At 39.3% G+C, this 27,557-nt stretch overlaps 1 protein-coding gene across 1 annotated transcript in view; it reads left to right on the top strand.

The window, feature by feature from the left end:
• Nucleotides 1-3,223: 3,223 nt before the first annotated feature.
• Nucleotides 3,224-27,557, top strand: part of LOC136885784 (coiled-coil domain-containing protein 39) — a 137,938-nt gene continuing 113,604 nt past the window's right edge. Inside the window, exons 1-5 of the mRNA XM_067158520.2 lie at nt 3,224-3,331; nt 3,456-3,575; nt 11,027-11,173; nt 19,374-19,532; nt 26,246-26,467. Of these exons, the coding sequence (XP_067014621.2) occupies nt 3,233-3,331; nt 3,456-3,575; nt 11,027-11,173; nt 19,374-19,532; nt 26,246-26,467 (747 nt within the window). The 5' untranslated portion in view covers nt 3,224-3,232. The remainder of the gene's footprint in view (nt 3,332-3,455; nt 3,576-11,026; nt 11,174-19,373; nt 19,533-26,245; nt 26,468-27,557) is intronic.

The raw sequence follows: 27,557 nt of genomic DNA, 5'->3' as shown, positions 1-27,557 counted from the left end.
CAATGAATTTAAATAATTATTTATTTTCTTAATTCTTGTTTTTAGTTTCAGTAGGTTTTGAGAACAAATTGTGCTGTGTGCATTGAAGAGACATCTCTTTGCCTTTTTGGGGGAATTCATGTCATTTTCTTTAAAATCACCAATGTAATACTTTCTTTTTTTAGATTTGCCAGGAATGATAGAACTAGTATTGGGAATGTTTTCAGTGGATGGAGCATGCTGCTCAGTTATCATTACTTTCAATTACTGGAAGTGAAGATGAAGTGCAAGGGGTGTTTCGACTTTTAGGTGGCTTACGATGCCTGGAATGTTTGTTCAGGTGTTCTGGAAATTCAAAAACAGTTGGAACTGATCCTTTCAGAGGAAACGGATGGCCAAACCTCTCTTTGTCGAAGCAGCTAGGTTCAAAATGCTTTGAAAAAAGTTTACTAAATTTTGATGGTTGGCTAGGGGCTTTACGTCGCACCGACACAGATAGGTCTTATGGCGACGATGGGATAGGAAAGGCCTAGGAGTTGGAAGGAAGCGGCCGTGGCCTTAATTAAGGTACAGCCCCAGCATTTGCCTGGTGTGAAAATGGGAAACCACGGAAAACCATTTTCAGGGCTGCCGATAGTGGGATTCGAACCTACTATCTCCCGGATGCAAGCTCACAGCCGCGCGCCTCTACACGCACGGCCAACTCGCCCGGTAATTTTGATGGTTGAAAACCCTCTATGTTCATATTCATGACCCATTTCTTCAGCAATTTGGGGTCTGAAGGGAAACTGAAATAAGTTAATAACATAATCAGTTATGCTTAGAGGGTGATATCCAGCAATGTATCACACAATAACCCAATGTTATTCCCCCTCCCCAAACATTTATACCTTACATTAAATAAATGATGATGTTACTTCATTTGAGTGGCTTGGGACATATTGGCCATCATCCCCTCATCCTCAGGTGTTTGTTGAATTTGTCTGATAACCTAGTGTGTGTAACTAGTTTTTAAGGTCTAGGATTCAGGTAGGTTGGGGGGGGGGGGGCTTTAAACAAGGTACCATCCTGGTATTTTCCTGGAAGGAGTATTGGAAAACCACTACTCTAAGGATGGCCAGTCAGCACCGGAATTAGAACTTTCTATGTCCGGAAATCCGGCTCAGCCGCGTAGTCAGGATGCTCGACTTACGACTGTGCTGTGAGGTCCAGAAATAAATTTAGGCTACCAAGTAAAACGATTATGTCAAAAAAGTTCAAAGTAAGATATGTCCACGATGTAGTTATAAGTCATAACTAAACTATATGTACCAAGGCCTAATATTTCATTTGGTCCCAACGGTACAAGTAAACATGTTAATATCTATGTATGGGAGAAGAGTACAAGTCATTTTCTGACTTATACTCGTTTTCCCTGGCAGCCTAGATACTGTACGAAATCAAGACAGTGTCTTTTCAGTTACAGATTTTAATCTTTACCCGTGAAAAGATATCTTACTCCCCTTTTCAAATCTCTGACTGCAATTATAAGCAGAGCAAGAAGTGACTATTTTTGCTATATTCTTTCAGACTGGTGTAATTCACTTATCACATAAAAGAAAATACGTGTTTTTTATGTTTGTAACACATCAAAATTGCATAGAAAAGGTCTGGTTTGTCGACAATGAATCCTTGAAATCTCCCAGCTTACACCGATGGCCCGCGCAATTTACGATACGTGCCCAACATCAGCTGATTTGTATCTTGGCGCCACGTTCTGCTGGCAGCGCCCTCTCTATCTATTTGTATGCTCGAAGAATTAATCCGCAAACAAGTGACTGGACGTAGCGTCTTACGACGATGTCCAACAACTAACCAAGAAGAAGAAGAAGAAGAAACAATACGCGACACTAAGCGAGATATCGAGGGACAGCTATTGGAGCGCACTCTAGCGGATAGACCTGAACGGTACTGATTCTGTCATAAGAGCACGTGTATTTTTGTGTGAAGTTTTTGGTGTTATTCATGCGTTTTCAGTGAGTTGACATAATTAAATAGTAGCGTGTGCCATTCCTTGATATCTCCTCTCAAGATGAGGGGAAAGGTATGTGCTGTGTTAGGCTGCAGTAATTACGAAGTAGAGAAAAATGCGCGGTCGTTCTTCAGGTTCCCTCGTGACAAGAACATGTAAGTAATATTGTGTTTGCATATATATTCCTCCAGTGACAGAGATTTATATAGTACTTCATAATCTTCTGACCTGCTCGACCCATGTTTTAACGGGCTTAAAATATAATACGCATATTTTATTGTGTAGTGCAGCAGTTAACCTTCAATACCGATGTGTTGTTGTAGGTGTGATCTGTGGGTTTTAAAATGTCACAGAAGCGATTTGGATAAAGTGTACAAGAAAGAAGGGACGTTACGCTTGTATAAGAATTATAAGATCTGTTCAGATCATTTCCAGGCCAGCGACTTTAAAAATCCTCGACTATACAGCCAAGGGTATGTTACATTTTTACTCTAATTGTACGTAAATATTCCTCAAAGCATCACTATCGACAACATTTTCAAACTTTTCTTTCTTTTATCCCTCTTCTCAGATTAAAGCCGGGATTTTATAGATTTTCTTTCTGTTAGTAGGCTTTATGTTAAGAGGAAAATTGTCCAGCTATTAAATGTTAATTCATTGCATCATATGTGTAAGGAATGTGCCGATATTTTTATTGACAAATGTCTTAATGTGATGATACAATGTTTTTAAATGAGGAAAAAAAGACAAATCCAACCGTAAGATTTCAGGCAGGTATGCTAAAGCTAAAGAAGTAATGCATGAATGAAAGATCACGCCATTTCACAGCAGTCCATTTCACACCTTGTTTATATGTCTAATTTCAGTCTTTGAATAATAACCTTTTAAATAATTCTTCATTCATTTATCCAGAATTGCTTTAGCAACTTCGAAGTTAATATCTCAATACCACTTTCTTTCTAGACGTAATTTATTTATCCATTTCCGTATATACATTTCCATTGATATTTGAATTTAGCGCGATTTGTTCAGGTCAAGTCACTAGGTGCGCCACCGTCGAATTGTCTCCCATTTTTGAAAGGCGAAGTCCGTAAGTGTCGTGTATTATGTCTACTGTATTTGGATGGAAGTACACTGGAGTGACGTCACCGGCGTTGCCATAGTGATGAACTGTCATGTAAATAAACAGATCAGATAGCTTTGAAGTGTCTGTAGGATTCGAAAGCATACATTTCTACCATCATGGTTCGACAAATGGAACAACTTTTACTTGAAATGGGGTGGACTGACGGTTTCCACGTACCTGTAGCTAATGAAGAAAATAAAAGGATTGAGGCTGAGGTAAAAAAATATACAGTATATATACTTAAATATACCAACACTCCAAAATCGTTTTCATACTTCTGATGAATCTTTCACCAGATCATTTTCATTTTTAACAACTTTCGTTATAATTTCAATTTAGGTCGAGGCAAAAATGAAGCTAAAGGCAAAATACACAATACAGCTGGAAGAACTAACAGAGCGTCTCGATGCATTAAACAGGCACATGAAAAGTGTCCAGCTTGAACATCAGCAAAATCAGGTTTGATACTATATATTTACGTCTTTTTATCTGTACTCTTTATATATTAACCTGATATTTGTATGTCCAGGACAAATAATGTCATGTTTAGTTTTACAGCAGTACATGAAAATTGATTGGTGGATTTGTGCAAAACTTAGTATCGGCATTTGGGATAAGAGCAAGTAGTATCTTAGCTATATGCTGTTAAAAAGTTCTGCAGAAGAGGGGGAGAGGGGCCTACAAAGGGAGTTCTTGCAATTGATTTTACAAAAAAATTGCTTACGATAAAATTGAAACCTTGTTAAAGCCATTTTTCTGTACATTTTTCCACTATTATTTATTTACTTATTTATTTGGGAACAAAAAACAGTGAGATGCCGAATTACAAAGTTCTGCAATGAAAAATATATTTACAATGGAGCAGCACAATGAAACTTAAAAAAATAAAAAAATGAAAGAGTAATAAAGAAAAATCATCTAATGTCAAAAGTAGCAGAGGAAAATTAAAAACTAAGAAGATAACTATAGAGACTTAACAACAATAAAACATAAAGGTTAAAGAAAATACAGATATGACACATGAGTAATGGTGTACTACAGAAAAAAATAGATAAATATAACATTATGTACAATACAGAATCTGGAAGAAGACCAGTTGGAATACAACGAACAAGATGGAGGGATCAGGTGAACAATGACAGAAATCGGAGAGGACTACAATGGGAGACAGTGATGAACAAAAAAAAGAGAAAAATCAAAGAGACTCTGTGAACGACCTGCACAAGCAGAAACATATCAGGAAGAAGAAGAAGAAGACGATTATGTACAATAGAGATGACACCAATGAGAAGAGAAAAAAGGAATGTGAAGGAAATGAGCTAGGTTAAGTTAAGGAAGAATGGATTAAAGAAGTCATACGAAGAAAAAAAGAAGATAAAGAGTTAAGGAGGGATGGAATGCAGATAAATAAAGTTCTTTGAACAAGAGAGAGGCAGGAATGAGGCTTTTTGTAGATTATGTTATTCTGTATAGAGAGTTTTTTTTCTTTAAAATGCTATTTGTTCGGGGCGTCGACCTAGGAAGATCTTTTGCCCCTACTTGCACCATATGTGAGGTACCTACGTGTATTATGTAAATGGCGGAACTGTAATGTGTTGAATGTGAGGAAAGGAACATTAAGAACGACACAAACACCCATTCCCCAGGCCAGGGATAAACCCGGGACCGCCGGGTGACAGGCGGACACGTTGTCCCCTACAGCGCGGGTCCGGACCTGTATAGAGTATTAAAAAAGTTACAAAATTGTGAGAAACTGCAAAATGACCTCGATAATGTTGTGAGATTGACAGTAGGCAATGGTATGATAATAGACAGGGTTATTATTATTATTATTTTTTTTGCTACGGTACTGGCTTTACGTCGCACTGACACAGATAGGTCTTATGGCGATGATGGTATAGGAAAGGCCTAGGAGTTGGAAGGAAGTGGCCGTGGCCTTAATTAAGGTACAGCCCCAGCATTTGCCTGGTGTGAAAATGGGAAACCACGGAAAACCATCTTCAAGACTGTCGACAGTGGGGTTCGAACCCACTATCTCCCATATACTGGGTACTGGCCGCAATTAAGCGACTGCAGCTATCGAGCTGAAAGTTCCTTTTGGGGATCATTGTAAGTACCTAGGTGTTAATATAAGGAAAGATATTCATTGGGGTAATCACATAAATGGTACAGATCTCTGCACATGGTTATGAAGGTATTTAGAGGTTGTAGTAAGGATGTAAAGGAAAGGGTAAATAAATCTTTGGTAAGACCCCAACTACAGTATGGCTCCAGTGTATGGGACCCTCACCAGGATTACTGGATTCATGAACTGGAAAAAATCCAAAGAAAAGCAGCTCAATTTGTTCTGGGTGATTTCCGACAAAAGAGTAGCGTTACAAAAATGTTGCAAAGTTTGGGCTGGGACGATGTGGGACAAAGGAGACGAGCTGCTCGACTAAGTGGTATTTTCTGAGCTGTCAGTGGAGGTATGGTATGTAAGGACATTGATAGACAAATACGGTGTCTTTAAAAGTAGGAAATATCACAATATGAAGATAAAGTTGGAATTCAAGAGGACAAATTGAGGAGGGAGAGTTATAGGTTGGAGTAACTTACCAATTTCCAATTTCTTTGCAATCATTTAAGAAAAGGCTAGGAAGAAGCAGATAGGAAATGATTTTCTCATATAAACTCAGACTGAACGCACGGTGTTTGTACTCTGTGCTATAGCAGCTGCCTCTGCTGAATTTATGTCGCCCACGGCCGCCCTTACCTTATGAAATCTTACCTTATAAAAGATGCTGGATGTGTTGTCCTTCCTGGGTTATACAGGCACTGTATCTGGAAATCACGTTCTGGCTGACGCAAGTGAGTTCTGCCACTGTAATGTTTTTGATTTTTTTTTTTTTTTTTTTCCAGTTCCTCCAGTGTGTGAGGATTTCTTTGATACAATTCTTCTTTCAGTTTATCCCACACTGTTAGATCTGGAGAATGAGGGGAGAAATAGACAAACACTGATCACTCTGTCTGCAAACACTTTCGAGATTGTAAGGAGGGAATCTTCTCTTGTGTGAGCAGGAGCTGAATCCTGTTGACCGGGCGAGTTGGCCGTGCGCGTAGAGGCGCGCGGCTGTGAGCTTGCATCCGGGAGATCGGCAGCCCTGAAGATGGTTTTCCGTGGTTTCCCATTTTCATACCAGGCAAATGCTGGGGCTGTACCTTAATTAAGGCCACGGCCGCTTCCTTCCAACTCCTAGGCCTTTCCTATCCCATCGTCGCCATAAGACCTATCTGTGTCGGTGCGACGTAAAGCCCCTAGCAAAAAAAAAAAAAAAAAAAAAGAATCCTGTTGAGACCACCCACACAATTTTTCTCCTTCCATTAACTGATTGAAGAATGGCATCAAAATCTTGGTACCTCTCTGCATTTGCTGTCATCTCGAAAAACAAAAAGAGGCCTAATTATTCGTCTTGCACTAAACAGCACACAAAACACCAATCTTCCCATCATAATGAGGAACTTCATTAGCGTCATTAGGATTTTCTGCCTCCAATAGCGAGAATTATGACTGTTCACATGACCATTAACATGCCTCATCTGAGAAGAACACAAGCTGTCGGTTGAATAAACGATCATTTAACGATGTAAGATACCACACAATTTCTCACTTCTGTGGCTGGATCAGCAGGTTTTAAACAGTGGGCCCATGTAAACCTGTACGGTTTGATGTGTAACAGATTTGTAGCTCCGTGTGCAGAAAGAACTGAAACCCCTACTTGTCGTGCTCATTTTGTGAGTGATTTATTCGGTGAGCATTCAAGATTCGCACCAATGTCATCTAGCATTTCCTTTGTTAAAACTGTTCATGTGTGCACATGTTTTTTTATTGATCACTGAGCCAGTAGTTTCAAATTTGTTTACAATTACATGAATTTGTGCTCGTGAAGGTGGCACTTCACCAGGAAATTGCTGAACAAATGCATCTCGTCACCGTCGAGCCGACTCTTGCTTAAAATAACTTTTACATTCGAAAATACGGTGTTGCAATGATAACTGTCTCACCATGTTAACAGCTGAGATTCAGACTGGCGACTCATGCTTGCCAGATTGATCACGTGCAGGCCGCTTGCAAGGTCAAGAACTGTGCGCACGCCTCCCATATTGCAGTTGCCGTAGCGCAGAGTACAAACACCGTGGGTTTATATGAGAGACCCTGTACTCGTTTCTGCAATGCTTACAGTGGATTTAATATCAAGAAGCATTTTGTGTTCATCAAATGGAAATATTAGTAGGCATTTGTAGAACATCACAAGTACTACATGCTCACTGACTGTCCCATCAATGATTGGTATAAGAGCTAATAGAGAATTAAGAAAGGCAAACAAATGACAATCTCTTTTTTTCCATGGCAAATTTCCAGATGAGGATATTTTTCTTGCTCGGTAAGGAACTAAGGTGTCTCAAATATCCGCCTAGTAGACACTTTCTGGTAGTCAGGGTCATCATTGACATGGGCTGAGCACTTCTGTTACATATTCCTGCTGCGGATGCAATTTTGGAAACCAGTAGGTAGCCATCTGCTTTAATAATGTCAACAAATAAGGTTAACAAATTAATAAAGTCATGAATATCACAAATGTTTTGTTCTGTGACATTTGTCTGGGGCCATTGTTGGTGTGATTTATTTTCCACAGCTTCTTGTCCTGACAGAAACTTTTTATGCCAATAAACACTTGTGTGTTTGATAGAGTTTGTTCCTCAAACTGTGCCGGCAGTCTTCTCAGAATTTCAGCAGGTTTGACCCCTTCTTTGGCAAGAAAATGTATGATTTACAACCTTCTTTTTTTTGCTATTGGCTTAAGTCACAAATGAAAGAGAAGTTCCACCTAATCAATACTATTTTATTGTCACATGTAGGACCGGTTTCGACCTCTCAAAAGGTCATCCTCAGCTACACTAGAATTGCATTTACATATTATGCCTCATATTGAGAGCTAATGACATACTCTAGAATTCAATGATTTTAAAATGGTTATACCCATGTTGAGAATTCAATATTATACAATTACAAAAATTAATTGCTCTTATTACACTCAATGTAGATATGTGAGAAACTAATATGAGTTCGTCTTTTCTTTAATGTGATGAGTATGTCAGAGTATTTTTAAACATAGGCATTTGCCTAGTCAGTTTAATTGATCTCCAATCTTTTGAATATTTAGTCCTGTATCAAATGAACTTAATTGAACAATTGTAAAATAATCAGTATTATAGTCATTTTAACAATAATTTACACTAAATGTAGAGATATACATGTTGATAGTTCAATAAAACAAATGACTAGCCAAAATAAAACATTAGTAAATATAGTTTAACGTGCTTGACTGCACTGTTGATTGTCTAATGCGGCAAGTAATATTGGTTCTTGCGTTGTACAGTTCGGGTTATATTAGAATAATAAGAAGTTAGCACATAAACAAACACTTAAACACATTAAAACAATAAAAGTCACAATAAAAATTAGTGGACATGGTTTAACTTAATTGCACTGTTGACTGTCTCAAGCGGCAGATAATAGTAGTTCTTGCGTTGTTGCAGTGCGTATTATGTTAGAATTATGTGAAATAGCTCATAAGCAAAACTCTTAAACACATTAAAATAAAATCACTGTAGGCCTAATGTGCGTTGGATGTAAACTTCAGTTGACAGTCCAAATTAATAAGAGACAGACACTTTCTTATATTGTTTGCAAGTTTTAAGCTTAAATTATTGTAATCATTGCCAATATGTATTGAATATTACTCAACCACTTTCCAATTTAGTATTTGTAACTTTTGGATAATCTATTTGTTTGACGTTGATTAATGTTCTAGAAATTGTTCACTTTTTGAATCCAAGGTCGTTAATGGTGGCTCTTTCCTTTCTTATGATGGTGAATATCTGCAAGTCGAAATGATTGAATTAGAAATTCTGATTGAAATAAAAGTTGAATACTAGTGTGAGTTCTATGAAATTTACTTACTGCTGTGGGGTGGTTGAGATGTTTGCTGTTTGGCTGTCTGTCGCGTATTGTACCTTGTACTTCTGATAATGTTGTCGGCTGTTGTGGAGGGGAGATTGATCACATGCAGGCTGCTTGCAAGGTCAAGAACTGTGCGCACGCCTCCCACACTGCAGTTGCCGTAGTGCAGAGTACAAACACCGTGGGTTTATATGAGAGACCCTGTACTCGTTTCTGCAATGCTTACAGTGGATTTAATATCAAGAAGCATTTTGTGTTCATCAAATGGAAATATTAGTAGGCATTGACTTATAGTGACTATCAATACGGAATAAAAAATGAAAAAAAAAAAAAGAAATTTATCAATCAAGATGCTATTGGCTTTACGTCGCACTGACACAGATATGTCTTATGGCGACGATGGGACAGGAAACGGCTAGGTTTGTGAAGGAAGCGGCCGTGGCCTTAATGGGAAACCACGGAAAACCATCTTCAGGGCTGCCGACAGTGGGGTTCTAACCTACTATCTCCCGAATACTGGATACTGGCCGCACTTAAGCGACTGCAGCTAACGAGTTCAGTGATTTACAACTTATAAACTTCATGATGATGCATTGCACAATGTACAGATGTATGTCTTGCTCAATCATTTCGGTACTGACAAGATGAGAGTTTCATCACATGTGTTGGGCAAGGAATCAGTTTCCCTATATTCCACTCCAGGCCACAAAGTGGTCTTTTCAATATTTCAGTTGCTAGGTGAAATTTTCAGTTTATATTTAATCCACCTCCATGTAATAACTGCTCTTTCCTTTCCTTCTCTTGTCTCTCCTACCCCCTCCCTTTACCTTTTAGCAGCATCTACTATTCTTACTCTACCCTTCAGTGATGAAAGCTGCAGCTGATAATTTTGGACTCTCATGTATTTCTTTAATGTGTACTCTGTTCACATGGTCGTCATCAGCGGCTTTAACTCGTTTCCAAGTAATTAACTTCTTCCAATAAGTTCACTTCTGTCTGTAGATGTACTTTTGATGGTTGAACAGACCAGTTCTAACATTGAATAACCGTCCACACAGGTTCCACACTGATTGTCGGAGGAGGATGCGGTTGTGCTACACAGAGTTTTTGTGCTTCTCTCCTGGCCTCTACTCATCTGCGTTGTTCCCCTTCAAACAGATGGACAGGAGCAGGGATGGTCCGGCACCAGATTGTATGGTCTTGAGCAAGCGTGTCCCAGGTTTGTGGACTGAGACCTGTCATCTTTATAGTTTGCTTAAGCTGGTCCTTGTAGCGCCTCACGGGGTCTCCACGAGGTCTGGTGCCGGAACAAAGTTCACCGTACAGGAATTGGCATGGAAATCTGTTATCACTCATCTGACGGACATGGCCAATCCATCTGAACTGATGACAAATGATGGCATGCGCTTTCTCAAGATCAGCAATGTTGGTGACATTGTCTTCCCTTTTGATCCTGATGATGGATCGAGTTTTCATTGGTGGAAGTGCTCAAGCTTTTTCAAGTCATGTTGATAAAGGGTCCACGCTTCACAACCATACAGCAATGTTGTGATGACAACAGTGTGGTACACCATGAGTTTCGTCTTCACGGTCAGGTCTTTATTCATGAACACCTGGTGAGATAGTCATCCAAATGCTGCATGGGCAGCACCAATTCTCTTCTCCTCATCTTGCTCACAATTACAGCACACAGATTGGATACTACCCAAGTACAAAAAGTGGTCTACCTGCTTCAGTGGAGTATCTGAGATGGAGATGTTGAAATGTGGAAGGGTTGTGCCAGGACCTTGATCTTTTGAACATTAATGGTGATACCAAAACGATCACATGCACTCTTGTAGCAGTTAACTGACTTTGCATGGTAGACAAGAAATAATATTCAATGTTTTTATCTTATGAATTGCAGTCACTGATCACAGCACACCGCATGCAACTGCAGACAGAGGATCATATGCACCGGCTGGCACTTGCAGAAAGGAGCAGTGTAAAGCAAGAGCTCCAGCAGTTGAACAAAGCCTTCATGGATCTTGGAGACAGACACAATCTACTGCAGGTGAGAGAGTTGATTCTCTGGCTTTGACATTCCTGGCGTAGTATATAGAGATCGTTATCAAAATATGTAAACTCTATGTTGTGGAACACAGCATCTTTGAGAGGTGATAACATCTATTATTTGTACATCGTGACCAGACCCCGATTTCAAGTAGTTAGCGCCCTGGGCAAACAATATTTAGCCGCCCCCTCCCCCCTCTGCTCGTTTCCCTGTTTCATTAAAAAATAATTGTTTACAAATAAAATATTACAGTTTTCAAGATTATGAGTTTTAAAACAGCACATTATGCAAATGCAGTTAATTCTCATAATAAACTTATCAAGGCGAATAAAGATAACAGCCAAATAAGAATCCGGCTGTTTTCTTTTAAAGCCGTTGGTTCAGTTTGATAGTTTGTATGTATTTTAGAAATAAGGCACATTTTTTCATAAAATTTAAATATATAGATTAAATTCAGGTTTTAAAGTTAGAATAGTTTAAAGTGTTTTATATAGGCTAATAAAATAATTGGAATAATTTGTGGAATGTAAAAGTAATTTGGGTGTAATTAAGACGTAATTCACGCAGGCCATAATTACTCGATCCGCCGGCTGCCGCCCCTCAAAAACTGACGCCCTGGGCAAATGCCCAGTATGCCCATTTGTAAATCGGGGCCTGATCGTGACTATAATTTTGTAATGCAGTGAAGGACGTTGGTCTGCACTAAGCAATAGGGTGTAGTACATATTCTTGCTTGCAATCAGTCAATAGGTGGGGCAAAAGGAGAGAGCTCTCCAACTTTCAATAAGGGAAAATTGTTGGAGTGCACTTAGTTGGGAATAAGTGTATCCAAATACTTCATTATGACCGTACCGGACAGAATGCAGTTTTCGTTGTGGAAATGAATAGTGCTGCTATCTACACGGCACATTGTGGTGAATTCTGTGATAGTATATTGCCATTTGTTTGAATCTTGACACGCTGGCATATTGTTTATAATTTATCAGTGTGTTTCACTAAACAGTCTTACACTGTAGTTTTCTAATGCCAGTATTATGGCTGGTGTTATTTGTGCAGTTCATAAGGGCAGCAATTATGGCATTTCAAACTGTTCAAAGTGATATTTTCAGTTTCCAAAAAGACCATGAGGTGTAAATAGTTATGCAGTCCGATGAATACCCTGTATCTTAATACCTTAACGTAACTTTTATGACGAGGTTTAGGCCTAACTGATAATGTTGTTTCTGCTCATTTGTACCTGTCAGCAATGAGTACACTTATGTAAAAGGAAGGATTTGGATACAGTATTTAAGAAATTTGGTCCCGAACATCTGAACCATAACTACCGTGTGTATTCAGACCATTTTTTCCGCAACAAGCTTCAAAAACCCTTATTTACCAAATCAAGGGTGTACATATAATAAAACTAGTTCTTTTGCTGAAGTCCAAATTATATATATATTCGTTTATGGCCATTAGAGACCACGTTAGATAACAATTACATGTTTCTGGAAGCCTTCCTCACAGCCCAGAACTTCAGCATTCTCTCTCTGGCAGCCTGTCTTCTTTCTTCCGTCCACCCACGGTTAAGTTTTGGTTCGTCATGGAATCCCTGAAATCTGTCGATCACTGACCTAAACTTTGTTCGGTTTGAGATGTCTTCTGAATTTACTCCCACCTGTCTGAAATCCTTTCTCACCTCCCTGAACCATTTGTCCGACACTTTAGGTCTGCTGTCTAGTATTGTGAAAATCCTTTTCGTTAGTCTCTTCTCATCCATTCTAAATAAATGCCCATAGAATTTAAGTCTCTGTTTTCTCATGGACTCAGTTAGCCTTTCATTGTCTCGGTAAAGTTGTTCCCTTCCTCGCAGCCTATACTGTCCAAATTATTACTAAATTTACTAATTTCAGCAGGGACACTTGCTGTCATTTAATACGTGGTTGCCGGCCATTAAGGATTTACGTAGGCAGTTCTCTTCCCTGTCTTTTCACTATTGTTATTTTGTTTCGGTGTTTGCCAAATTTGTACGTTCCTCATCACCAGATGTTTCATTCTAGGCTTGTATCAGTGTCATACTTTCATAATATGTTTACACTTGTTATGCCCTCAACCTAGACTGATTCTGATGGTACTGTCAGCTTCCGCTTTGAATGCTAGTGTATACCACGTACAGTGAGTCATCTGGTGACAAACAAATGTACCACTTACACTTCTATTACTAACGTCTAAATTCAAGCTTCCATTCTTGGAGATGTCTTCCTCATGAACAGTCAAGCTTTTCTTCCGAAGGCGCGAAGCAAAGTTCTCTGTGAAATGTAAAGATTTTCACCTTATTTTCTGGACACGGCATATGCCTAAAAAGCCTATATGATGTCTATAATGACAGGCTGTGAAAGCATCAATGATAATATTACTAAGACGTCTTATAACATATGATAATAATGATGTCAAGGGTAAACAGTTGGTAGCTTTTATCATACTGTATTTATAGGGCGATTAATGGACAAATACTCTGTCAAAATCTGTGTCAGCAGCAAGAGACTCCTAGCCATGTCAGTCCTAAGAAATGGTCACAAGATCTTCCTCTGGAAGTGATTGATATCCCAAGAAAAATAAGTTATGCCCTGAATAAATTATCCAGCAAATAATGACATGGGAACTGGTAAGGACTGCACTGGATGATCTCACATCTGGATTCAGGTTACCTTCTGACTCGTGAACATGTAGACCAAGGGTCTTCCACTTCATGCCCTTTCCTCAATTGAAAATGTGCATGTTGCGGGTTTGTTTCATGTAAGGGTAAAGCGGAGGTTTGTATTCTTGAGTTTTATATTCAATTTTATCTTATTTGTGGTGTCTTCTGTTGTAAGGCCTATTTCCTTCAGATCCTCTCTTACTTCTCTGATCCATTTACATCCTATTGTGGTGTTTTTTGAGACAAGATTGTGTTGTACGAGTTGTTTCAGCAGTGGCGTATACTGAGTCCAAGACGTGGGCTACCACTAGACTTAGGTTACCCCTTTTCGATAGTTGGTTTAGTGAAAGTCAGCCAATAGCCAATGGAGAAGCCTGCTGTGTTGTCAAGGCTGCTTTGTAAGCTATTGCCCTGGCCTCTGCCACTGCCAATACTGAACACCTGATCAGTGGAGATTTTAGCCTAAGGTTTAGCAAATTAAAGTCCGGCTTTGTGGCGAAATGGATAGAATGCTTGCCTTTGATCCGATGGCTCCGGTTCAATTTTCAGAATCAACACCCTCATACTGTTAATTCTCCTAGCTTGGGGACTGGGTGTTTATGACGTCTTCGCCATTCATTTTATCCTCATTAGGTCACCACCAAGCCTATACAGATGTCATGCACCATTATTATTATTATTATTATTATTGTTGTTATTATTATTATTATTATTATTATTATTATTATTATTATTATTATTATTATTATTATTATTATTATTATTATTATTAAATAAAAATGTTGAATTTTACAGCGGTCATACCCATTGTTCACTGATTAATTGGCTTCCTCAGGAGATCAGTGGTGGTGTCCGACTCATGATCATGGGTTCGATTCCAATCAACAAAAGAAAACACTAAACCTGAAAGATTGCATTCCATTTTAGCATATCTACCTTTAAAAATAAGGCTATATTTTTTTCTCCTATAACAGCAGCCCTGCAGTTTAAGGGTGTTAGGAAGTAAATGGGAGTGAAATACCAGCACTCTGTTATCTATATAATTAAGTCAGAAGGATGAGGTGAGGAAGTATATACGATGAGTAATGCATGGTTGATAGCAGTGGCGATCTGACGGACCGAAGCCTAGCACATCTATCCTCCCCGATCCCCGCGCCTATCAGGCATACAGCAGCAAGCCGTGTACGGTGAGTCGAGGGGAACGGACGACAGTCTGGGTTGCAATATCAGTCTCCGAAGCCTTGTTCTCAGAAAAACGTGCGGCGTATTTTCTCATTGCTTTCAAGGTTTGTAAATGGAACAATGTGTCAGATGCTTACATTATAATGTGCTTTAGACTTTACAATGGCGAAAAATGAAAGTATCCTCCTATTCAATACATCATATATTCCGTCATTAGACGGAGTAAACAAGTTCAGACATGTTTCGGCTCGTTTGAGCCATCTTCAGTGAAAAAATTAGGGGGGTTGGAATAATTATTTACATAATATGAGTTGAAAAAATGCCAAAAAACATAATGAAGGCGTAAATGAAAAAACAAACAAAAGAGAGCCTAGACGGAAACAAAATAGCACAAATATACAATATTTACATCAATATGCAGAGCAAAACAACTTATTGCGACAAAAATTCAGTGAAACAGGTGTTAATTTGAAATAATAATTGATACTAAAAACTGCGTTAACCTAAGAAACAAGGGAATGAGAAAACAAATGATGCAGATGGAAATGAATAATGGTAGCACATGGTGGGGTTGTGGACCTCATAGTTTACAAATTATTAGTTTATAAAAACGACAAAACAGTTTGAAATCGCTGTCAAAATCCTAGTGGAAACCCATCACATCAAAATGGTCAGGAGGAGAGCGGGAGCAAACATTTTGAGAGAAGCCAAGCCTGAATTAACCTGCAGGCGAAAAGCCTGTGATAAGGAGAAAAAACACCTTAAATTTAAGGCTTCAGAAATAGCAGCATTCTTAACATCTTCTCAATCTAGCGGTCCCTAGATTGAGAAGATGTTAAGAATGCTGCTATTTCTGAAGCCTTAAATTTAAGGTGTTTTTTCTCCTTATCACAGGCTTTTCGCCTGCAGGTTAATTCAGGCTTGGCTTCTCTCAAAATGTTTGCTCCCGCTCTCCTCCTGACCATTTTGATGTGATGGGTTTCCACTAGGATTTTGACAGCGATTTCAAACTGTTTTGTCGTTTTTATAAACTAATAATTTGTAAACTATGAGGTCCACAACCCCACCATGTGCTACCATTATTCATTTCCATCTGCATCATTTGTTTTCTCATTCCCTTGTTTCTTAGGTTAACGCAGTTTTTAGTATCAATTATTATTTCAAATTAACACCTGTTTCACTGAATTTTTGTCGCAATAAGTTGTTTTGCTCTGCATATTGATGTAAATATTGTATATTTGTGCTATTTTGTTTCCGTCTAGGCTCTCTTTTGTTTGTTTTTTCATTTACGCCTTCATTATGTTTTTTGGCATTTTTTCAACTCATATTATGTAAATAATTATTCCAACCCCCCTAATTTTTTTCACTGAAGATGGCTCAAACGAGCCGAAACATGTCTGAACTTGTTTACTCCGTCTAATGACGGAATATATGATGTATTGAATAGGAGGATACTTTCATTTTTCGCCATTGTAAAGTGAAAACCGTCAATACGGAATGATTCTAATATCTTGTAATGTGCTTTAGATTTCCATCGTTCGCGTTTGAGGTTTGGGCTTCACTCATAGCCTTGGTAGCCCTCATATGCCACTGTGTTTCAGAAGTCTCGAATCCTGCATCCTCATGATATGTCCAAAGAATCCCAGTCTCCTCCTACACATAGTATCTGTAATGGGTTCTAGCTCTTTGTACTCGACCTTGTTAGGTATTATCTTCCACTGTCCATTTTTCTGGTATTTTTTGTTGATGCAGGTTCTTCCAACCCTCCTTTCAATTTTTTGAAGTCTGTCAGTCTTTGATTGTTTATTCAGATGAAAAAGTGTTCCTGCTGCATATGTAGCTTCCGGTTTTATAACTGTGTTGTAGTGTTTTATTTTTGTATTTATTAATAATAATTTTGTTTGGCTATTTCTAGCCGAGTGCAGCCCTTGTAAGCCAGACCCTCCGATGAGGGTGAGCGGCATCTGCCATGTGTAGGTAACTGCGTTTTATTGTAGTGGAGGACAGTGTTATGTGTGGTGTGTGAGTTGCAGGGATGTTGGGGACAGCACAAACACCCAGCCCCCGGGCCATTGGAATTAACCAATGAAGGTTAAAATCCCCGACCCGGCCGGGAATCGAACCTGGGACCCTCTGAACTGAAGGTCAGTACGCTGACCATTCAGCCAACGAGTCGGACTTTGTATTTATTGATAGACATTTCTTTTTGTAGATATCCCATGTTAATTTTTGTGCTTTAGCTAATCTATTTGTTCTTGTTTGGATTGAGATTTTTCCATTTAGTTTATGTGTTATTATTTCTCCAAGATATTTAAATTGAGTTACTGTTTTGATTTTATTACCATTCATGGTAACTTATTTTAGTTGTGTTGAATTTTGGGGCATAATTTCTGTTTTTTCAAATGATATTTTGAGGCCAGTTTTATTTGCAATGTTTTGAAGTTTTGCTTCTTTTATGCCAACTGCTAGTAATGCTAAATAGTCGGCAAAACCCAGGCAATTTGTTTTGATTTTTCGGGCAATCTTTATTTTTTGGGGTCATTTCCTAAACCATTCCCTCATTACCATTTCTAGAGCACAATTAAATAACAGTGGTAAGAGACCATCTCACTGCCGTAGTCCAGTTTTAATTTCAAATGGCACGGATATTTCACCCGTAAACTTCACTTTTGATTTGGTGTTAGTGAGAATCAATTTTATCATGTTTATTAATTTGGGGTGTAGTCCAAGGTGTCTTAAAATTTTGAACAGGGATTCTCTATGGATGCAATCATAAACTTTCTTGAAATCTACAAATGTTATTGCCACAGTATTTATTATATTCCCGGCCAGGTCAGGGATCTTTACCTGGATCTGAGGGCTAGTTCGAGGTCCACTCAGCTTACATGATTACAGTTGAGGAGCTATCTGACGAGTAGTGGCCCCACTCTAGGAAGCCAAGAATAATTGCCGAGAGGATACGTCGCCTCATAATCTGCAGGCTTTCGGGCTGAGCAGCGGTCGCCTGGTAAGCCATGATCCTTTGGAGCTGTTGTGCCAGGGTTTAAAAAAAATTAAAGACAAGGACAGTACAATAATATAATAAGGAGAATACAATAATAAGAGTCTTAGGAATTTATAAGTATAGAAAAGTAACAAACAAGTGTCAAATCAAGTCAGAGAGTGAGAGAGAGAGGTAAGAAAAATATGAAAATCCACAACCTGTTTCCAGTCATTTGACCATGTGTCTGGCTCCATGGCTAAATGGTTAGCGTGCTGGCTTTTGGTCACAGGGGTTCTGGGTTTGATTCCCAGCAGGATCGGGAATTTTAACCATATTTGGTTAATTTCACTGGCATAGGGGCTGGGTGTATGTGTCATCTTCATCATCATTTCCTCCTCACGACGTGCAGGTCGCCTGTGGGCGCCAAATCGAAAGACCTGCATCGGGCGAGCCGAATTTGTCCTCGACACTCCCGGCACTAAAAGCCGCATGCCATTTCATTTCATTTGACCGGATCAGGAATGGAATGAATGAAGCCGTCATCTAGTGGTGAGGATAGGAATTGTGCCGGCTTTCAAAGCCTGTCGCACTCCTCTGACGCAATGATTAATGACTGACAGATGAAATGAAATGATATTGAAGTATGTTGCTGGAATGAAAGATGACAGAGAAAACCGGAGTACCCAGAGAAAAACCTGTCCTCCCTCTGCTTTGTCCAGCACAAATCTCACATGGAGTGACCGGGATTTGAACCACGGATCCCAGTGGTGAGAGCCGGTGTCGTGCCGCCTGAGCCATGGAGGCTCTTTCTTCAACTTTATTATAATTAAATCCATTACCAGTCACAATTTTATTGAATTGAATTATTTATAAAGAATTAATTCACCGTCATGAGCAAGGCCCAAATGAAATATGGTTATGTTTAAGATTATCTACATTAAAGAAAAAGTTCATAATTTTTTAAAACTTCTTCCTTTTTGCAGATTTTTGTCCCAGCTGGCATGGAATGTCTGAAATAATTTATATGACTTCATTTGTAAATATCAATACATTGGTTTCAAAAGAAGTATACCGGGCGAGTTGGCCGTGCGTTTAGGGGCGCACAGTGTAAGCTTGCATCCGGGAGATAGTGGGTTTGAGCCCTACTGTTGGCAGCCCTGAAGATGGTTTTCCGTTGTTTCCCATTTTCACACCAGGCAAATGCTGGGGCTGTACCTTAATTAAGGCCACGGTCGATTCCTTCCCACTCCTAAGCCTTCCCTATCCCATCGTCACCATAAAACCTGGTCGATGCAACATAAAGCAAGTTGTAAAAAAAAAAAGAAGTATGTGAATAAAAATTTCAATTTTTGTTGCAGAATGACATTTTTCGTCACACAGAGAGTCTTGAAAGACTGAAGGCTACTGTAAAATGTGATAAGGATGCTCTTACAGCCTGGGAAGAAGAACTGACTCGAAGTGATGAGAATAATGAACTTCTACAGCAATTTTTTTATGAAGATGAGAGCAAATGGAAGGTAAGTGAATACATGATAGATAATTTCAGTCCAGAAGAGGAAATCACTTAAGTATCCTCCTTTAATAAGTTATAATTGCTATCGAGTGTGTGACAGTCAACATAATTCCCCACCGGGGTGGAGTGTTTATGGCATGTTTCCATTTTCCTCTATCCATTGTTCCTCCTTAACTGTGTTCCAATTCCTATTCTTGATCATCTTTAACCACCTTAGTCTGAGTCTCCCTCTTGCCCTCCCTCCTTGTATCTTGGTCTCAATCATCTGCTTTGGTATCCTTCCCTCTAATTAAGAACTAATATTTCACTTCACTTAACACTTTACAAGAGAGGACACACTTAATTTTTAAAATATTTGGGACACGTTTCATCTCTTATTTCTTCTGCCATAGCATCTCAAAAACTATTTTATCTAATTAAAATACAGAAATATTACTGTCCAGTAATTTAAAATTGATGAACATAGTGTGGCAAGAAGCAGGTCAGAGCTAGGCTCATATGGGAACCGGCCGTATTGAGGAACGTCAATTTGACCTTGTCTCTTGAATTTTATCAGATTGAAAGCTTCAGTATTCTCCAGTTGACGAATTAAGGAAAGATAAGGTCCTGTTCTCCCATTTCTGAGGCCAAAGCTTAACTTCTACCTCATTCAGTACACTGAAGCTATGTCAAACCTCAAGAAAGATAATGCTGTGAATCAAATTTTAACATGTAAAAGATTTTTTCTAAGAAAGTGGTGGACAGTGTTACAGAAAAATAGAGTATTGATTTTAGTGTGCTTTTTAACATTCTAGGAAGGATATGGGTTCATCATTGTAAATTATTGGACATAATACTTCTGTATTTTAATTAGATAAAATAATTTTTGAGTCACTATGGCTGAAGAAGTCTTAAATAAAAGATGAAACATGTACCAAAGAATTCATAAAATATTTTAAGATTAAGTGTGCTCCCACTTGTAAAGTGTTAATTGAAGTGTATTGATTGGTGGATCATTAAACCAAATATTAGTAATTAAGCTGTGTCAATATGGACCTATATAATGAAATTTGTAAATTGCAGCATGCTTTCCTCTTCCATTCTCTTAACATGTCCAAACTGTCTTGGTTTATCCCTCTCCATTCTGTTGTAACTGCAGTGATCTGATGTCATGACCAGCTTGACAGTCAATGAAAAGGAAATTGAGAGAGTTGAGTCCTTTCTCTACCTTGGAAGTATAGTTACAACTGATGGGGGGGAGGGGGCAGAGCCGTATCTGGAAGGCAAATGGTGCATTTATCCAGCTCTACCCCATGTGGAAGAAGAGAAACATCTCCAGGAAGACTAATCTCCACCTCTTCAACAGCAATGTAAAGTCGATTCTTCTATACGGCTGTGAAACATGGTAAGTTACAAAACAACGACCAGTTGCAGGTGTTCATTAATAGATGTCTGCGTCGCATAACAAATGTGAGGTGGCCAGACATAATCTCAAATGAAGATCTTTGGACCATGAACAATCAGCAGCCGATTGACATCCAGATCAAGGAGAGGAAATGGCGCTTGATTGGGCACACACTAAGGAAGCCGGATGGAGCTGGTGAGAGGGCAGTGCTGGACTGGAACCCTGAAGGCACCAGGAAGCGAGGTTGTCCCAAGAATACCTGTAAAAGGATGATTGAAAAGGAAATTGCAGAGGTGGACAAGACCTGGAGTGAAGTTAAGAGAATGGCCAGGAACCGTACTGCGTGGAGAAATTTTGCCAAGGCCTTATGCTCCAGAGGGAGCAGCAGGAAATAAATTAAAGTAAGTACTGTAAGTAAGTAAGTAAGTAAGTAAGTAAGTAAGTAAGTAAGTAAGTAAGTAAGTAAGTAAGTAAGTAAGTAAGTAGGTAAGTAAGTAAGTAAGTGATTCTGTCATAAAGCATTTCCACCTGTTCAATGCACAAAATAATCCATTGATTATTATTTGATTATCCTTTTATTTGTGGAACCTTTTTTCATCCGATATTTGGACATTATCAGCCACCCCCTACTGACTAAGATTAAAATTGAAACTTAATTAAAACACAGGTTTTAAAGGAGCACTCCTGATGCTTAATCTATTCTGTCTAGAATACAATGATTAAAACATCTAAGTCAATAAAACCTAAAATTAACTTCTTGCTTGTAATAGACATAGATACTACACCAGACACAAGGTGACAAGAAGCAAGGCAGGTGACGGTACTCGAATCAGCTATGGGGAGGATCTCCACAGAGATAAATTCGTAAGAATATACATGGCCCATTTTATTAACAACTTGAGAAGTTCGCTATTTGACACAATCATCTTTAACCCCATTTTAAGAATACTTGACAACCAGCCATCCATAGAGCTCTACAAGATTTATAATCTCTTCAAATCAAGATCAAGTCAAGATTCCTTTTTTTTACAAGTGTTTTTTAAATCTCGTGTAAGAACTGGTGAAGTGCCACCTTTGCGGGCACAGATTCATGTAATTGTAAAAATAAATTTGAAACTACTGGCTTAGTGCTCAGTAAAAACTCATGTGCACACACGAACAGTTTTAACATAGTTTAAAACCTGCTGATCCAGCCACAAGAGTGAGATATTGTGAGTGGTATCTTGCATCATTGAATGATCATCTATTCGACCCACAGCTTGTGTTCTTTTCGGATGAGGCCTGGTTTCATCTTAATGGTCGTGTGAACATTCATAATACTTGCCATTGCTGTGCAGAAAATCCTAATGATGTTTATGAAGTCCCTCACTCTTCCACATTTGGCAGGCCTGAAGATAACTTTAACTTTTGCCTATGTCAGGTGTTCGTATCTGCAAACATCTCATAGAACGTGCTAAGTAACCTGACCATCAATGGCTGCAGTATACCTAATGAATCCACTTTAAGGAAGAATTATTTGCATCCTGTTTACCAGAAGACATTAGATGGAATAAGTGAAGATATAGGCGATCACTTTATTTGGTGTTCTGTCGATGAAACATCTGACAGTTGTGGTCACTTCATTGTGAATGTGGTAGTAGGTAATCTGGATCAAAATGAACAAGGTATCCCTCATTTAATTCTTTGTAAAGAAATAGACCAAACTAACAACAGCACAATAGCCTGCACAGTGAGGGATTGGTGTTTGGTGTGCTAAGTTTCGGGTGGCTGTTTCTAGTCGAGTGCAGCCCTTGTAAGGCAGACCCTCCGATGAGATTGGGCGGCATCTGCCACGTGTAGGTAACTGCGTGTTATTGTGGTGGAGGATAATGTAATGTGTGGTGTGTGAGTTGCAGGAATGTTGGGGACAGCACAAACACCCAGCCCCCGAGCCTTTGGAATTAACCAATGAAGGTTAAAATCTCTGACCTGGCCTGGAATCGAACCCGGGACTCTCTGAACCAAAGGCCAGTACATTGACCATTCAGCCAACGAGTCAGACGTTTGGTGTGCTGTTAGTGCAAGATGAATAATTGGGCCCATTTTTTTCTAGACAACAGTAAGATGCTTCGATGGTCCATGGGGCTGACCCGATGTGACCACATAAGGAACACGGACGTCCGGCAAAGGTTTGGTGTCGCGCCCATCATAGACAAAGTGAGGGAAGCCCGTCTCCGCTGGTACGGCCACGTCATGAGAAAACAGGACGACTCAGTTGCCAAAACAGCACTCCACATCAACCCAGAGGGAACAAGACCACGAGGAAGACTGGCAAAGAGATGGACTGACAACATCAGGGCAGACATGCACAGTGTTGGCTTAACACCAGAAGATGTCAACGACAGACAGAAATGGAGGAGATGTAGCAAAGCAGCAGACCCTGCAAGTCGGGATTAATGCTAAGAAAGAGAGAGAGAGTAAATGCAGTGTTTGATTTTTAATTGTTGGGTAAACTGAAAGAAAAAGTGTATCGAACAAATCCTCACACATTGGAGGAACTGAAAGGAAACATTATGAAATCAGAAATGAAATGAAATGTCATATGGCTTTTAGTGCCGGGATATCCCAGGACGGGTCTGGCTCGCCAGGTGCAGGTCTTTCTATTTGACACCCGTAGGTGACCTGCGTGTCGTGATGAGGATGAAATGATGATGAAGACATCACATACAACCAGCCCCCGTGCCATTGGAATTAACCAATTAAGGTTAAAATCCCCGACCCGGCCGCGAATTGAACCCGGGACCCTCTGAACCGAAGGCCAGTACGCTGACCGTTCAGCCAACGAGTCGGACATGAAATCAGAAACATTATAGTGGCAGAACTCATTCGCATCAGCCAGAATGTGGTTACCAAATACAATGCGTGTATAACTCAGGAAGGACAACACTTCCAGTATCTCTTATAAAGTAAAATTTCATATAAGATTGTATACACACTTAAAGGGAGGCAGCCGTGCGTGATATAATTTCAGCTGAGGCAGCTGCCTTAGTGCTAGTACAAACACCGTGCGCTCGGTCTGGGTTTCACCTATCCCTTCAATATTCAACTGACAAATGCACAGAGCTGGTCCAGTTTTACAAACTTGAAGATCCTGAAAGGACTGCACATCTTTCTTATTCATTCTTTGTCCCTTCTAAGCAAATACAAGGATTCTACCTTCCCAGATGTCTGTGGAGGATCATCAACTGGATCCAAATTGGACTAAGCATATGTGGGTATCTGCTACACAAATGGGGATGGGCTACCCCTGCAAATTGTGACTGTGGTGCCTCCTTGCTGACTGTCCTCTTCGTGCTTTCAGAGGAGTGATAACGGACATCCATCATACATCAGTTGAAGCAATAGAATGGATCAGAGGACTAGACTTAGAATTGTAAGATTGTTAAGAGCTTGTGACTGTTCACATTTGTCCACAAACTTTGTACAGTATATAAAATGTATATGTAAATGACTTAGATTCATCATATGATAAATAAAAATAAAATCTCAGCTCTTGTTCTTTTCCAACCCAGACGGTATTAGGTTAGCAAATCCTAGGGAGTCTTTTATTTTCACGCCCTTCATGGCCCTTATCTTTCTTTGGCCGATACCTTCATTTTGTCAAAGTGTCGGATCCCTTCAATTTTTCCCTCTGATTAGTGTTAATAGAGGATGGTTGCCTAGATGTACTTCCTCTTAAAACAGTAACAACCACCACCATCTCTCTGTCATCTCGCCTACACCACTTCTCACATTCAGGAGTTCATCAAAGTAATCTTTCCATCTTTTCTTTATCTCCTCTGATTGTGTTATGATGTCTCCTTCTTTCTCTTTCACCTGCTTTGTGTAGACTCTTCCTTTTCTCTTCCTTCTTACAAGTCCATAGAACATCCTTTTACTGTGCAACTCTAATGTAAATCCCTCCCTTCTTCACTTTCTACCTTCTTGCACCTTCTTTTCATTTCCTGATATTTTCTCCTGCTTTCTTCTGTTTTATCCCTATTTAATAATAGGCATGCTTTCTTCTTATTTTTCACTGCTTCCTTTACCCCCTCATTTTACCATGGGGTCTCTTTACCTTTCACATTTCAGTTACAAGCACACTCTGCACATCTTACAAATGCCTTCTTGAACATGTCACATTCCACTCTCACACTCTCCACCCAGTTCTGAGTATGTGTTGTTTTGGTTATATTAGAATTTTTCTTTTACTGTACTTCCATATACAGGTAAAACTGGTTAGGACATTTTTGTGGGGACTGAAAAAAAAAGGTCATAAAAAGGGAACTTGTTAAAAAAAGAAAAACAGTTACACAAGTACAGGGAATTTTGTACACCCCGGGTCATGATGTCATGTTCCAAGATGTTCGAGCTCTTACCCACACTAAACACTGCCGGTCTAGGATTGTATGGAAAGCTGTGGAAATATATAAAAATCCCAACGATTTCAACACGGACGCTGGCTATCAATTAAGTAATACTGTACGTGGTTGCCAGCTGTTAAGAATTTACGTAGGCAGTTCTCGTCTCTGTCCTTTCTATATCGTTATTTCGTAGCAGTGTTTTCCAAATTCGTATGTTCGTCATCACCAGATGGTTCATTCCAAGCTAGGTGTTAAGTGTCATACTTTCATACGTGTGTACACTGGTTATGCCCCCACTCCCACACTGTCCACGTCATTATTCATCCTCTGATTTTCTCCACATTATTTCTTTCCATTCTTCAGCTCTGTTCTGTTCTATTCTATTCTGGTGTCTTTCATTGTATTTTATTTTATTAGTTTCTGTTTATTCCTTCTACCTTATTCATCCCTGATTCATCTGATGTATGCTCTGATAATTTTCATTTACACACGGTGTGATAGAACATCTTAATTGGAGTTGTCGTCAGCTCCCGCTTGGAGCGCTGTACCAGCATACAGCGAGCCACCAGGTGACGAAAGAGTGTACCACTACAGCTCCAACGATAAAGCATTCTTAAATTCAAACCCTCATTATTGAAGAAGACTTCCTCGTGGACAGACGAGATTTTCTTTTGAAGACGCGGAGCGAAGTTCTCTGTGAAACGTAAAGAATTTCACCTGGTTTTCATGACATGGCATAAGCCGAAAATCCCATATCAAGTCAAGTATTTTTACATAGAAAGACAAACAGACCAACATTAAGATTTATATTAATATAGATGGGTTTATATCTCTTAAATATAAAAATCCTGAAAGCTGTGTACATTAAGAAGCTGATGAAGAAATGTTTCATTTTTGGAGTTCATGTTATTATGCTGTTCTTTCACATTTTTTGTTCTCTGGCTTCTGCAGGAGATGGAGCTCAAGAGACAGAGATTGCAAATGGAGTGTGAAAGCCGGAAGCGCCATTTGCAGAAGGTAGTTGGGGAGGTCGAAGTGTTGGAGGTTGTCCTTGACCAGACGGCTCGCACTTTTCGTGAAGTCCACCGTCAAAGACAGGAAGAGATACGCCAGTGGGAGGAGTCGGTTCGTATGCTGCACCAACGAGAACGGGACATCAACAAGATGCTAGAGGTAAATGCTATTGTAGGGATATCCTCATTCTGCTTGCGGTCTTCAAGGCCTAAGGTGTCCTTCATTATAACCTTTATCTATATATGTAAAATACCGGTAAGTGTTTTGTCTCAGAATTTAAGAAGAATGGTGTTTCTGTATCGGTCATGTCCACAGTAACAAGGAAATGAACTGTTTAATTTTCCATCATCTATGTATGTATATATGTATGTATGTATGTATTTTTTTTTTGCTAGGGGCTTTACGTCGCACCGACACAGATAGGTCTTATGGCGACGATGGGATAGGAAAGGCCTAGGAGTTGGAGGGAAGCGGCCGTGGCCTTAATTAAGGTACAACCCCAGCATTTGCCTGGTGTGAAAATGGGAAACCACGGAAAACCATTTTCAGGGCTGCCGATAGTGGGATTCGAACCTACTATCTCCCGGATGCAAGCTCACAGCCGCGCGCCTGTACGCGCACGGCCAACTCGCCCGGTGTATGTATGTATGTATGTATGTATGTATGTACGTACAAAAATTGAATGAAAATTGGTATGTAAAATTGGGGAATGAGGCACTACAACCTAGGCTATAAATAATTGTTTTCACCCTGAGTGAAATTGTAGTTTAGGGGATGGCCTAAAATGTAATTCTCAAATAATTATGTTATTAGTGGTCCTGTAGATGATGATGATGATAATAATAATAATAATAATAATAATAATAATAATAATAATAATAATAATAATAATAATAATAATATGGCCTCACCTACCATGTGCAGACATTTCAATTTGATGCCATCTGGCTGTCTGCTCATCAATTTTGATGTTCCGTTTTACTCTAGGCCCACTAGATGACAGACCGAGTAAACCGAAACTCTCTTGGGCGTCTATGGCTGAGATTTAATGAATTTTGATGGGTAAACACTAAATATGTCACCAGAGATCTTTTACACGCCAACATCGTACGACATGGAATGTCGTATGGACTTTTTTTCCGCCCTTCAAAAATCTGACCACCTCTGCTGGGTTTGAACCCGCTATCTTGGGATCCAGAGGCTGACACTCTACCACTGATCCACAGAGGCAGATAAATGTAGATAAATA

This window comes from Anabrus simplex, chromosome 14 (assembly GCF_040414725.1).
Source record: "Anabrus simplex isolate iqAnaSimp1 chromosome 14, ASM4041472v1, whole genome shotgun sequence".
Classification (NCBI taxonomy): Eukaryota; Metazoa; Arthropoda; class Insecta; order Orthoptera; family Tettigoniidae; genus Anabrus; species Anabrus simplex.
Note: the sequence above shows the minus strand (reverse complement) of the source record. Positions and strands in the feature narration are given on the sequence as shown.